This window comes from Scomber scombrus, chromosome 2 (assembly GCF_963691925.1).
Source record: "Scomber scombrus chromosome 2, fScoSco1.1, whole genome shotgun sequence".
NCBI classification, from domain to species: domain Eukaryota; kingdom Metazoa; phylum Chordata; class Actinopteri; order Scombriformes; family Scombridae; genus Scomber; species Scomber scombrus.
The window spans coordinates 11,265,830-11,280,748 of NC_084971.1; the positions used below are offsets into that span (position 1 = coordinate 11,265,830).

A 14,919-nucleotide genomic window follows, 5' to 3' on the forward strand; every position below is an offset into this window, starting at 1 on the left:
AGGTTTTACATATTGTCCTCTGCTAAAAGCTTGAACTGAATATATGAATACATATAAAGAAAGGTAATAGCATTTATATTATTCATGTGTCTATAGCAGTGGTCTCCAACCCTGCTCCTGGAGAGCTACTGCCCTGCATGTTTTAGGTATCTCCTCACTCTACCTCGTTATCAAGCAGCTGAGGCTCGTCAAAGGACTTGATAACGAGTTGATTATTAGAATCAGGTGTGTTAGAGTGAGGAGATACCTAAAACATGCAGGGCAGTAGCTCTCCAGGAGCAGGGTTGGAGACCACTGGTCTATAGTATATTGCATTGTGGCATACAGATGTTTGTGAGAAGGCTGTGGATAACAACTTAAAGACCCCCTCCAGACATGTTTTAAGATGTAAATGGAACACTCTAGTTCAATTATCTTGTTAAAATCCTAAAAATGTCATATCCTCCTTCTCCCTCATTAAAAGAATCTACTGTATAAATATGCAAATAATTTTTATTTTAGAAGTTTAACACAAAGGAACAAAATGTCTCCTACTTCATTGTTAAGTCCATTCTTAGTATTTGTGCACTGGAGGCTTCAAGTTTCCACTTCACAATTGTGTACATTGCCTATTGAACCACAATTGGCTCCAAACTAGTTGTGATGTCACAAATCATGCTCAAATGTACTCGTCTTAAAATCAGATTTTCAGTGAGCATAGAAACTTTCAGTAGCAGAATGTGAAAACAAACTCTGCACTTACATCTGTCAGCACAGTGAAGCTCAAACATTTAATTGAAGGAACAAAAAGCGAAACACATTTTTGAGTGGAGAGGTTCTTTAAAATACTTGATTTTCATTCACCTGAAGAGCTTCTTCAAAATGACAGATTTCCTTACATATTCATCAAGATCGTGCTGCCCACTGCTAGTTTTAGATCACCACGCAGGGAAAAAACAACCAACAAGAATACATTAAAGAGTGATCTTTAAGGATGGATTTGCAATTTTTTAAAAGTCTGTCTTAACACATCAAGAATTTTCTTTTTTTTAATTTAAAATAATTGCTGTAATTGTGTCTCCTCTCTTTATTGGCTGTGAATCGATGCCTTTTGGGGTAGGGTACCCTGATGGGGCACAAAATACAGAGAGCTTGTTTCAAAAATGAAATCTAAAGTTCAGCTGAAAACTAACGTGAAGCTTCGGCAGTCAAAACCAAACAAGTCACACTTGAATTGACAGGAGGCCTACAGTATGCTGGTTGTACATCATAACGGACGGATGAGACGGGAAAGTTCACGTCATCAATGTCATCGAGATGGATGATGAATACAGAGTTGGTCATGTGAGGATTAAAATACTGTACATTGACACTATAATACCATATCCATCAAATCAAGGTTTAATCATACTGAACGACAGACTTTGGCTGATTTCAGGCAGTTTCTTTAAAGATTTCCCAGAATTGTTACAATATCACAATATAGTATATCAGTATATAATAAATATGGATTTAAAATGACAAGAATACAAGGACCTTCATGGTCATCTCACCACAGTTACATTTATACTTTTAAGTTCCCTGCTACATATGATGGCTGGGGCTTTGGTACACTGTAATATGGAATAAGTTAAAATTTGAGGTTTTAGCATGTAAATAGTATTAGAAGTAACTACCATTAGTATTAATTTATTAGCATTTCAGTATGTAAATTAATATGCACACATACATATAAAATACATATATGGTACTGTGATGCAATATATGTACAGTATATATGTATATATATCGCCCACCTCTACACAAGAAGAATAATTATTATTATTAATTAGAGTCTAACAGTGTTCATATTGGAATGTAAGTATTGTATAACTGTTTGACAGGCTTGAAAAAAGGTGATTCATACTGTACTTTAAAAATAGAACACTGTGATTAATTGTCACAGGCTGCTCATAGATTTTGCAATACATCAGCAGGGAATGCTGCATTAATGTCAAAAAGATTTTGTAGCTCCTGGAAAATGTAAATTCCAGTACTGTATGTGAAGCAACTGGGAACCAAATGGCTTGCGGTTGTTTGGTTATTCATATTAGATTTCTAATGTTAAACACATGTAGTAATGCATAGTGCCTGAAGAACTCAGGTTTTACTGTAGTTCAGAAACATAAAAACGTGTTTCAGAGCAGGTAAAGCCTTATTTATCAGATGTAATGTTGAACTTTTAGGCTGCTTGTTGCATGGTGATAGCATGTGTGTGATGTGTAGCACTTATTATGAACAATCATTAAGCGTAGGTGTCTGTTGCTCTGTATATCCTGTCCTGCTGACATATGATTTGTGTGTCAGCGTAACCAGTTACTGTGAACTGTTTGAAAATGTCACCAAGACAAACTCCAGGACAAAGAACAGGATTGTAATTTTGGGATGTGACAAAATGTCACAGCTAGAAAAACTGCTTCTGCTTCCTCTGAAATTGTTGACTGAGGTGTGACAGAGCAAGGCAGAGCCAAGTGCATCCAGTAGCTCTTCTTTGCAGGAAGACAGAACAGGAGCTGGGCAATAAGTTTGGACAATATGGTGAAATATACCATGATTGTCTCCCAACAGAGATTTTGCCATTCATATATTAGATGGACTAAATCACTATTGCATAATGTTAACATTATGATTACAATATGATGAAGTACTTTCATTTCTCGGGTATTTAATTGACTGGATTTAGCAGAAGAAAACATTCAAGTCTGATTATCTTATGCAAACTGCTTTTAAAATGAGTTTTCAGAAAATGTACTATTTCACAATATGTATCAATATCATGATGAAATCATACAGTTACAGTTACAACTTATATTATAATGAAAAATATTTTCATTTCTGCTTTACACACAGGACAATTTTGAGAAAGAAAAACTCTTCATCACATGGAGATGATGTTCACTAAAACATGCCGTCATTGTTCAGTTTCCTCCACTGCAACAGTCCAATAAGCTCAGCCAATTGTACCACTGAGCTGTAAAGCACCAATTAAGACAAGAAAAACACAAACTATACAGAAATATCGAAGAACTATTAGTCCATTCATCACTCAATCAACAGAAAATTAATTGAGAACTATTTGTGTAATTTCATATATTGAGGGTTTTTGACTGTTGATCAAATAAAACAAGTGATGGACATTTTTGCACTTTTTTTTAATTTCACAGAGAAATCCATTTAATAATCATCATTTAACTCAACACTGAAAATTGAAGCCCTACAGTATTATAATAAGTAAAATCCCAGATGATGACTAGGCTCACATCACAATATTGATATTACACTGATAAATCCGCCCCCAGCTCTGAACAGGCCTGCATAAATGCTCATGGCAAAAGCGAGGCGACTGACTCAGTGTATCTGACTGATGTAAAGAGACATTATAGGAATCTGCGTTAGGTGGTCCGAAGAGAAAAGAGACAAATATGGTGCACTTTACAAGTCAAATGATAAAAAATCATGCCAAATTGTGTGTGTGTGTGTGTGTGTGTGTGTGTGTGTGTGTGTGTGTGTGTGTGCGTGCGTGTGTGTGTGTTTGTGTGTGGTTTAAGCAAATCAATTTGCTTTTTTTCTCCTCAGCGGCTCATGTAAATGATCCCTACAAGGAAACAAAGCTCTTTACCTTTGTTTTCTCTTTCCCATATAAGATACACAGCACAGACACACACACAGTACACCATGCACACACACACAACTAGGTGAGTCACCTTATTAAAATTAGAGTTTTGTGTCTCCATACAAATCAGTTCAAATCAATCATCCTTTCCTCTTCCTTATCACAAATCTTCTATCTGATATCAATATGACACACAAATGAACTACCTTCACACACACAGTCAAGGTTACAGATGTAACAGAAATTCAGGCTGACAGGAGAGCAGGAGTCCTGTCAGCCACTGAGCTGTTTCTTTCTCCTCTCATCCCTCTTTCCTCCATCCATTCCTCAGCCTTTCTCCTCTTCTTCCTTTTTCATTTGCCTCCTTTGCATCTCAATGTCTGTCTTCCTCAGGTCACCCCTGCTTCCTTGACTGGCCTCCACCACTGACCCAGTCCTCTCTTCCCGTCTCTGAAATATTGATAGTGGACTCTCACTCAGTGTGTTCTCTCTGCCTCTGGTGATCTTTTTCTCCTTGTGTTCCCATCTGTGGTGAATCAGCAAACCCCAAGCTGCAAACATCCAAACCCAGCCCTGCATTTATACCCCTTTGTGTGTATGTTTAGCCCACTGTTTGCTGCACCACACCAGACACTGCAATGAACGTGTGTGTGTGTGTGTGTGAGAGATAATCAACATACTTCATCCAACCTATGACAGACCCCTCCAGTGGGCCAGCATGGGACACCCTGAGTCATTACCACTTTCTCCCCTGCACTCCTTCTGAGGCCAAGAGGAGGCTAATCACGTGCACATGAATATTTCACGGCACTCATGCCTCACACTCGTTTACTACTGACCCAGCTAATGGCAGCTAGGCTGTATGAGGCCCACAGCAGCACATCAGATCCCTGTCCCTCAGTGATCAAATGGCCCTTGACAGCAGCAGCAGCAGCAGCAGCAAAGGAGCGGGGCACCTCTGCTGTCTTCTCAGGCATTGATCACGTATGTGCGCGTGTGCATGTGAAAAGAGAGAGAGAGAGAGAGAGAGAGAGAGAGAGAGAGAGAGAGAGAGAGAGAGAGAGAGAGAGAGAGAGAGAGAGAGGCGGGGTGCATCCCTATAGCCTATATCCATATCTTACCGTCAATCCTCCGGTTTCCCTCCTCCTCCTCCTCCACCTCCTCCTCCTCCTCTTCGCTCACTGCGTCTCCCGCATCCCGTCTCTCAGCGTCCGCGCCCTCACCCACTATACTCTCCTCCCTGTCTCCCACTCCACTCTGCCCGATGCATGAAAAAAATGAAATATTCAGTAGGGATTGATGATGGGCGATACCTGCTGGGCTATATGCTAGACAGTAAAGCAGTCATTAGCGCGATATGTGCAACAACTACTGGGCGTCCTCCTCCTGTGATCAGTGTACTGTGTAGGGCTCTGCTCTGCTGGACCTCACACCCTCCCTCCGTCCTGTCGAGGCTCGATGTCTTCCCCGCTGCGCTGTGTGACTGTGCGTCACGTTGGTATCATAACTCCCACGGGTTTCATGCCCAGAGATGATGCTGGCTATATCGGCCTAATAGCTCCGATGGACGAGGGGAGGAAAATACACGATCGCACAAGAAAACAATAATTAGACGCAAATGAACGCACATACCCGGACTGCTCTGCGTCCCTCCGTCGATTTCTAACCCTCACAAAGCCCAGTTGTCATTGTTGATCATACGCCTCCGAGATTGTTCACATACATCCTCGCTTTTAACGGAAAATAACGTCGACGTGATAACAGACGCTTTGCATATCCTTGAAGAATCGTGATGAGGCGCAGCAGCACATCAGGACGGATACGGGAATTGATCTGGATTTTTTTTTAAGGGCAGCAATCGTGTAAGAAAATGATGTTGAGGTAATAAAAAAGAAAAGAAAAAGAAAAATACAACAGCTGGACAAGCAGGAGAGATAAGGTTTCCCGCTCCTGGCCTCGCCTTGCATCCGTCCTTCTCTCTTCTTCTTCTCCTGGCGCGCTCTCTCTCTCTCTCTCGCTCTCTCCATCCGCTGGTCCGCTTGTTGCGCGTTCTACACTCGAGAACGCGCCACGCGTGTGTGTGCGTGCGTGTGCAGTGCCAAAAAGAGGCAGGGAGAGAGGGGGGCTTCGACTATATTATCAAGGTTTGTCTGACAGAGCAACAATAAGCTGCTGTGTAGGCAGGAAAGGAATATGGAATAAACAGCAGCTCATGTTTATTGAGGCCTTTGTCTCTTATACAGCTCTGACCAGCTCGAATTTTGCTTTAGCATTCACATTTCTAACCATGACAAGAGCATGATGTAAGGGGAGCCATTGTGTTTGGTGTTTTACGGCACAAGACCAGCAAACACAGGCATTTGCAATATTTCCATTAACCATAAGGAGAGAAAGCTTTATCCGGAGCAGCCCTCAAAGAAAATATTGTGTATTTGTCCGTTTGTCTCTAACACATAAATCATCATGCCACCGTCATCCATAACCTACCAATCACCTGATGAAACTACAGCCTCGACATCTGTCATTACATACATTTTAACCCCAGGTATACTCCTGCCAGTATTGTCATTACTCCTGAAATGCACAGAAGCACTCCATTGCTCTTAACATTTGCAAAAGGCGTAATGACAGCATATAGTAAAGGCTCAGATGAGGAGGTGAGGCTCAGGCATAGGAGAGAAGATGGAAGAAAACCTCTCCTTAAGTTTCCTGAGAGTTCAGGAAGTCCTGTAAACCAATTTAAAGATCCTGACTGATCACTTAAAATCATTTATGGAGTTTACATATGCGAGAAAGAGTGCAAAGGCTAAACAAGGCCCTTAGTGTGAAAGAAGACGAGTCACAGTGAAAGGAAATCACTGATTATGTAGAAAGCCAGTTTCTCCATATTTTCACTGTGCTCACTTTGAATAGCTATGATTGCTTCTTGTGTAGCCCATAAAGTGAAGCGAGACTTCATAAACACTTGAAGCACAACAGTCACTAACAAAATTATTTTAATGGTGCTGAATAATTCATTTGATTTCAGAATATGCATGGTGTGTTTTGATTGGAAGGTGCAAATTATCATGTAGGGGGGAAAAGTGCAGTGCTGAGCTCTGTCGTTGAAGATGGGGAAATGGTTAGAGTAATCTACTGGGTGTCATAAAACAAGTCATAATGGCAAGACTTGGCTCAGAGCTAACCTTGGCTTCAATGTCTACTTGGCAGCATTCAAAGACTTTAAAGACGGACACTTCTAAGCTGAGGTCAGCATTGGTTAGCAGTATTTAGTGTTCCTTTGGATATTGTTTTACATTACATTTTATTGGTTGTTGGCATATCCACACACACAGTTATTACAGGGACTATGTTTGCAGTGAAACCACAGCCATTGCTTTTTAATAGAAAAGTAAAACTAGCCACAGTAGCATCAGTTTGACATTCATGAACAGGATGAGAAATGTCTGTATTATCTGTTTGTGATGAATTGGCAGCATCAGTAGAATCTCTGTGACAAAGCTTTTAATTACTAATCATGGCAACTTTTGAGGAAACCCTCACTCATGTCTTCTTGCTCCGGCTCTCATCATCACCATGATGACCCCCCCTCCTCCTCCTCCTCCTCCCCCCTCTTTTTTTCCACCCACTCCTCCATCCACCTCCACATTTTCATCTCCACTTTCATCTCCACCCCACCCTCTGCGCTTTTTCTACTTCTTTTTCTTCTTCTCGTCCTCCACCTTGTACTTCAGCCTTCGTACAGGGTCGCTGAAGCTGCGCATGGACTTCTCCTCAAAGTCCTCGTTGATCAGGAAGTTCCTGTTGATGATCTCTGCTGCCTCCTGCCAGTTCCGGTAGCAGTCTGTGCCGAGGCGGAGTATCTCCTCCACTGCGTTTGGGATGAGGATGGAGCAGTCGGGACGCAGGACCACCACTGTAGGCAACTCCTCCACATTAAACATGGCCTCCAGCTCCCTGTAGACACACGCACACTGGCACACACATTGGCATGGAGCTAATGGATTTATACAGCTAAGTATATTTACACTATAATCATCCCACCAGCAGGTTGTGCATACAACTAGCTGGACAGTCCCACAAACCTCCTGTAGGGGTCCTCGTAGGCCAGGAACAGGCACTTCTTTGGCAGCTCCTTGAGGAAGCTTTCTTGCTGTTCCTCTGATTGATCCAAACTGACAAATAAAAGAAAAAAGGAAAATCAAATTGTGGTATGATATGGGATGAATCTAGATGTCATGTTAGTTTGTCTTCTCCTCTCTTCATCAGGATATTTGGTTCTTACAAAACAAGGAAATGACTGAGAAGGAGAAGTACTAACACAATCATCTTATGTGTGTCCTCAGAATAGATAGAGGTAAGGAATGAGAGGACTTAAGATTTTACTGGTCCTTATCATTACCAAGGGCTACAAGGGGATTAATGTAAGGTTGATAGGGATAAGAGGCATGGGTAGGCATATAGTTGACTGGATTAAGTTTAGGTTTTGGGGTTGTGGGAATAAATGTATCTGTGTGTCTGTTATACCTAATGTACAGGAGAACAAGCTGAGCAGCGCGATCCACATAGAATTCATCTGTCAGACGTTTGAAGAAGTCATGAAGCGTGGGCGCAAACTCCTGACAGCTCTCACATGCAGCAGAGGCAAAGAAGAGCATCAGGATGCGGTTTTGCAGGCGCATGGTGATTTCACGTTCTGTGTCCAGCTCATCCTGGTCCTTGTTGTTCTTCACCAAGACCCGGTCAACAAACAGGTCAACCATAATGAAGTGTGACAGTGAGGAGTATGGATTAGGAAGCTAGAAGGATATAAATATGTATATATTGGCTTGACAGGAACATCGTCAGAAATGCACAACATATCATAAGGCAAAGGGAAAAACTCTAAAAGATGTGAGGGTTGTGGGGAGAACGCAAACAAAAACACATGAGAATATTTGGGGAAAAGTCTTGACATTTTCAAAGGTTTATGTTTTCTGCTGTATGGTTAAGAGGAATTAATTAGCCTGTTTGTTACCACTCTGTCATACTTATACACACTTCCCATTAATCATATGAGCACATCTCGCTTGCTGGTAAATCGGATAATCCTCACAGTTGCTTACCTCTAACGGATATTATCTCCACTCGAGGTAGCAAATCCAAGAAGAGAAGAGCTTTCCAAATATGTTTTTTTTTTTTTCCTTTTCAACTCTTCCTGAGTTGCACTTGAATCCGTTCCGAGCCTGTCAGTTTGTATCACGTTCCCTCATTGACTGTGTTTCCTTCACCTTAATGGCAGTAACCGCTCATTCCCCTTTCCCTTTGTGTCTCTGTGCTGCGTCCCCTCCCTCCTCTGTCTGAGAGGGAGGGATTGAGAGACAAGGTGACAGAGGGACAAGGGACACTAAGTGCTCACAGTGTTTTTGTGCGTGTGTGAACACGGCGGCTGAGCGAGCATAATGTGTGTGTGAATAAAGAGCACAGAAATTACAGAATGAGAGACATGCCTAAAAAATAAATAAATAACAAAGGCTATTATGGGTTGAAACATAGTGACACTTTTATTATTCTGTATCAAATGGAGGAGCAGAACCACAGGGAGTATCTGTCTGGTAATAGTTTGATTCACTCTGCAGCTATATCAGTGACATACTGTACAGCCACGGTCTGCGTTAAGAGTGTAGAGAATGTATTGGCTTTTGCAGATCAATACAACTTAAGTTTAAGCCTTTAGTAACAAAATAAAAAGGTACCACAGGAGACACACCTTCAAGTAAGAATAGCAAAGTTACGCTAAAAAAATAAAGAACATGTACACAGACACAATTTTCATTTCATATTTGAAGCTCATATATACAAGAGCAGGCGCCAGCACCTGAAATCACTTTAAAGCTACAATCCTTTTTGTGTTGTTTTTTTGTGGGTTTTTGTGGAGCCACTTGGGGGCATAAAAACTACAGATCAGGCTGAATAACACACACACCCAGCAGACATGGAGCATCAAGAACATTCAGTCCAGATGTGAGCGCAATATTCACTTTCCTTTTAGTTCTGTTTTGCTCTCTAGCTTCCAGATGTTCAACCGTCTTTACCATCCAGGTACCATGTGGTACAGTAGGTTTCACATTCCTGTGAAATTGTTTGAGGCATGTACTTTATGTTTCTGTGCACACCATTTGAAAACGTTTTAAAAAACGTATAATCAGTGACTGGCAGCAAAAATGTATATATGTTGAGAGTCAGTCTTTCGTTGATGGGTTGGTAAGAGCTCAAAAGAATGCATCATATTTTAAACATAGCTATAATACACTCATTGTATAATAATAGCAGAGCAAAAATATATATGATATATATATATATATATATATATATATATATATATATATATATATATATATATATATATATATATATATATATATATATATACATATATATATATATATATATATATACATATATAACAAAACATTTTCTTAAAGATAAATCAACTCAGTTTTGTGTCATTCCTTCCAAAATTGTATGTGTTTGGTGCAGGAAGGCCAGGAGCAGGCCTGTCTCTTTGTTACGCTTCTAATGCCTCTACACTTTACTGACAGCAACACAACAGAGGAGCTCTGTTCACGGAGCATTCTTTAAGACTATATTGTACTTGCCATTGCAGGCAGAGAAATATTTCCTTAAGAGCCTGTAAAGAGTCTGCATTATTAGTAACCATAAATGCCGTTTTTAAGAGGCGGGACTTGAAGATGTGAAGACAATGACTAGATAGGCTCAAGATCAAGCTCAAGGTTTTGCCTTTTATATATATATATGTATACTTTATGTATGTATACTATTTCCCTTTCATTCCTTTTCCTCATCTTTTCCTCCATGTCCCTTTATCTCTCTCCTTACTCTTTGTATCCCATGCTTCCTCTTTCTCTTCCTCCACTTCATATTCATCTTTACCCTTCACCCATAACTTCCACCATCTCTTTTTCCTCTTGTCATCCTCTGTCTTGTACTTGAGTCTTTTCACAGGGTCAGTGGCAGTGCGCATATTTAGGTTGTCAAACTCCTCGTTGGGCATGAAGGTCCTCTCAACCAGCTCTGCTGACTCCTGCCAATTACTGAAACAGTCTAAACCGAGACGACAGATGTCCTGCACAGCATTTGGAGAGAGGACGGAGCCATTAGGACGAAGGACCACAACTGTTGGCACATCCTTCACTTTAAACATGGCCTGAAGTTCCCTGAAAAACAGACAAACACACACAGGTATGACATTGTGCTCTATTCATGTATCAACTATTAGAAATGTTATAATTTGTCTTGACTATGCATGATATTAGTGTACTTTAAAGGACATACAGCCCAAGCTTTAGATTTAGAAGCACACACTAACACAGGTTAAACACACATATATATTTAGAAAAACTGAAAAAAGAGAATTATCTCTCTTCCTCCATTCACCTACTTCCTGTATGGGTCCTCAAAGGCCAAAAACAGAACCCTTTTGTGCATCTCTTTGAGGAATCTTTCCTGCTGCTCCTCTGATTGGTCCAAGCTGGAGAGAGGAGATGGAAATGGAAATCTTATGAATGATAAAACAGTGTGATTGTGGGGTTATCCAGTCACAAGTGTGCATCAAGCAGATAAAGGGACGGAAAGATAGATACCTAATGTAGATGAGAGTGAGCAGTTTCGGGTATTCAATATAAGCTGGATCTTTCAGTCTCTTAAAAAAATCATTCACAATGGGTAGAAACTCCTGGCACTTTTCGTTCTCAGTAGATGCAAAGAGAAGCAACACTATCCGGTTTTCAAGAATCCCGATGATCTCGCGCTCTGTGTTGAGCTCATCCTGGTCCCAGTTGTTCTCCACCAGAACACGGTTTAGGAACAGGTCCACCATGATGATATGAGAGCAGTAGGAAAGGGTTTAAAAGCCCACTCTGGAGAGAAGAGCTGTTAAAAAACAGGTAAGTTATATGTTTCATTCTTATCATGGCCAGTGCAGTACATCACCTGCATTCATGAAGTCTACCACCAAAGGAAAATCCACAGCCAGATAAAAAGTCTGAGACACTGTTCAATATCATCCAGAGATCATCTGAGATTTTTAGAGCAGCCTCAGGACAATTATTTAACATTAGTGATTTGCTATATTTCACAAAATGACCTACAGCAACAAAACGAGAACCAAGTTGTTGCACACAGCTGTGATCTATACGTTTGGGGAAATAAATCATGTTTCCCAAAGTGAGAAAACAGAGACTGCTGGTACAGTCTGTCAGAGTTATAAAAACACAGGAATTATGTTTTAATTGCAACATGATGCATGACTCCTGCTTTGGTTTTTTCATGTGTAGGTTCTTATGGAATATTTTCAATGCCTAAATGCCTACAATACACATTGTTATTTGAAATTCCTTTTAATGTATGCATTTACTGTGTCATAAACACATGGAAAACACATGTTAAATGATCATTATTTAGTGTTTAATCTTTAATAAGTGAATTTATTGTTTTTCATCACAATCATGCATTGTAGGCATCCAGTGCTTCTTCTAATATTAGGCACTCTTCACATGAAACACATCATTTTCAGTGCAGTAGAGAAACCATAACCCTATTGTAATAGTTCATTTAAAGGAGAAAGATCAGAAATAATAAACATCATTTTGTGTTATTCATTTAAGAGACTGTAATCTTTTTTTTCTCATCCCTTTATATATATCTCCCCTCAGACTGATCTTGTGACCCCTTAACTGTAAGGTTGAGACTTTGGTCACATGATAATGAGACAACTGAGCCCACATGATTCATGATGAGTCAAGATTGTGAAATGCGGCTGAAAGCTCTGGTAAAAACTATAACCAAACCTTGTGGTAAGATAATTTTGCACAAATCCAGAAAAGCACTCTGAGTAACTGGCACCACAACTTATTGTCTATTATTTAGATGGGAGACAAATTCAACTCTGCTGTTGAAGAATTTCTGCTTAAAATGTTTTAATGACTTTCTGTATCAATAATTATCAATGGATCAAACAGTATATTAATTTTAACAGCCGAGATAGTGTTTTGGGTGGATTCTCCTTTTAACTGATCCTGCATAGTGAATGATTGGTGTTAATTTTTGGTGTTGCTGTCTGACGAAGGACACACTGTCTGTATAGGCAACATAAGTTTTTGTACATTATAGTAACCATGATCTAAAGTAAAACTTAGCAGCCCAGCCTGCCCTTCAGAATCAGGATGAACAAGACATTTATGAGATCATGTTTTCCAAGAGCAGACTTACAGCTCAGAACAAAGAACCACATAAGAAATAAATTTAAGATATAGAAATAAAGATCAGGCTCAACAGCTCAGAAATGTGCTTTATCTGTGTCGGCCACCCTGTATTTCACTGTTGCAGCAGCTGCTGCAGGCTGTGAATTGACAGCGATAACCTCACAAATTAGATTTGGCTCTGTGGCTTTGAGCTTTGCCAGATCTATTTGAGACTACAACTCTGGATTGAAACTTCCAAGGCTGATGTAGAAGAAATATGTTTGAAATTGAGCAGCATTGGACCTTACCTGGGAAAAAAAGAGGATTTACTGTAAGTCTCAGAAAGGTCAGAACTTAAATCCTAGATTTGGAAAAGTTATTTCACAACCACCCAGTTCACTATTTGAAGCTCATCGATTGCACCTGATATATACTAGCGACACTGCCTTGTTTTGTTAGTAGCTAATTTAATAGGCCATCAATCTTGCTATGTGCTGTGGCAGCTGAATATACGAAAGTAATTTACCTCACCTTGAAACTCCTTGACTCAAATATATTCTGAGTTTCTCTCGCAAGCCATTGTATTCTTTCTTTGATTTGTTTTCTTTCTTCCTCAGTTCTTCCTCCACTTTTTTTCTTTGAAACCTGTGAAGTTGTTATTTTAGCAACACCTTTCACTGCCTCTTCCCCACTCTCTGCGATATGCTCAACCTGTACTCTGTGGTCTACCAAGGGAGATTACAGATAGCTGTGGGTGTGGCTGTCCTGTAATTCAGGGGAAGAGGTTGTTCCTCTGTGTGTGTGTGTGTGGGCCCTAAAAACTCCAGCTCAAGTGCAGCAATCTTATTACTTCAAGAGAAGAAGGGAGGGCGGAAGGATGAAGATACAAGACAAATTGGATTGCAGAAGGAGGGCTGACATTTAGGTCAAGTGGTGAAAAGAAACAAAGAAAGAAACAAAGAGAGATTTTATTTCAGCATCAAGCGATCCCTCCTAACCTGCCTCAACCTTGCCGTCATAGCCAATAGGTGCTAGTTGGAGTCTTACTAATTACTGCATGTCATTTATTTACCCCTCAGAGCATAATAATGATTCTTTTGCATCCTGTCATCAAGGTGATTTGACAGCTGGGATGCGGAGCGTCGAGGAAATGAACTGAGAAAGTCGATAGCTTGAGTCAAGCTTGCTGCTAGTAAACCCCAGCAGGTGCTACTGTAGAAAAGTGGCTATTGATCTGTGGAGGCTCTTGCAGAAAATACCTGGCTTAATCTCAGAGAGAGGGGTGAAGTAAATATAGAGGTGGGGTGAGAGAGAGAGGGAGAGATCTAAAAGGATTAGTCTGAGTCACAGACGTGTGCGATGGCACGTGGTTGCACACACACTAAATCACACACACACACACACACACACAGACACACACAGGGCTTTTTCTCACATAATAAACATCAATGTACTGTGGACATGTGTGCAAACACACAGACACACGCCAAAGCTCTTCATCTCGTCAGTCCTCCGGGACATGCAACTGAGTGGTGAGGATTTCGGAACAAAGTTATTGTAGTCACAGTCTGCTATCATGCTGTACGTGTACACACACACACACACATACACACACACGGTTACTTTCTCTTCCAGTAGTTGCAGAATATATCACAAACTAATGCAAATAGCATGGCGCAGTCATGCATCACAGATAAACGGTGAGGAGATGGTCAGTGAAAACAGGGAAGAAAGAGTGATGGCGGTCTGCTGCAGCCCAAACTGACCATTATGTTCTCACAGGGCAGGCAAACATGAGCAAGCACTAATTATAAGGAATGTCTCCAATGGCTTTTGCAATGTTGATTTCTTCTGCTGAAATAAATAACTTTTGTGTGCTAAATAAAGGAAGACATTTTGATCTTTAAGCCACTATAGCTTTGGCTAGAAATGAACCCACAATTTGTACAGTGTTAGTGCTACCGTATACTTTTAACTGAGCTGTAAGGAACTTTGAGTGTATCTCCTTTTAGCTTGAGCTATGTTATATATAATATACGATACAAA

General features: G+C 40.4%; 2 protein-coding genes across 2 annotated transcripts; both read right to left on the reverse strand.

Moving 5' to 3' along the window:
* Nucleotides 1–7,323: 7,323 nt before the first annotated feature.
* Nucleotides 7,324–8,394, reverse strand: LOC134001058 (nucleoredoxin-like protein 1). The gene is made up of 3 exons (XM_062440600.1): nucleotides 8,159–8,394; nucleotides 7,717–7,806; nucleotides 7,324–7,588 (listed from the first exon to the last, which is right to left on the reverse strand). The coding sequence occupies exons 1-3, from the start codon at nucleotides 8,392–8,394 to the stop codon at nucleotides 7,324–7,326; spliced, it is 591 nt and encodes a 196-aa protein (XP_062296584.1).
* A 2,078-nt stretch (nucleotides 8,395–10,472) lies between these two features.
* Nucleotides 10,473–11,510, reverse strand: LOC134001073 (nucleoredoxin-like protein 1). Its single transcript, XM_062440626.1, has 3 exons — nucleotides 11,275–11,510; nucleotides 11,073–11,162; nucleotides 10,473–10,848 (listed from the first exon to the last, which is right to left on the reverse strand). Exons 1-3 carry the CDS (start codon nucleotides 11,508–11,510, stop codon nucleotides 10,473–10,475), a joined length of 702 nt encoding a protein of 233 aa, XP_062296610.1.
* Nucleotides 11,511–14,919: the final 3,409 nt, after the last annotated feature.

Coding starts and splice junctions, on each gene's coding strand:
- LOC134001058 (XM_062440600.1), bottom strand. CDS start 8,394: ATGGTTGACCTGTTTGTTGACCGGGTCTTGGTGAAGAACAACAAGGAC. Junction 7,807..8,158: donor CTTGTTCTCCTGTACATTAG/GTATAACAGACA, acceptor TTTATTTGTCAG/TTTGGATCAATCAGAGGAAC. Junction 7,589..7,716: donor TACGAGGACCCCTACAGGAG/GTTTGTGGGACT, acceptor GTGTGTCTACAG/GGAGCTGGAGGCCATGTTTA.
- LOC134001073 (XM_062440626.1), bottom strand. CDS start 11,510: ATGGTGGACCTGTTCCTAAACCGTGTTCTGGTGGAGAACAACTGGGAC. Junction 11,163..11,274: donor CTCACTCTCATCTACATTAG/GTATCTATCTTT, acceptor TCCTCTCTCCAG/CTTGGACCAATCAGAGGAGC. Junction 10,849..11,072: donor TTTGAGGACCCATACAGGAA/GTAGGTGAATGG, acceptor TCTGTTTTTCAG/GGAACTTCAGGCCATGTTTA.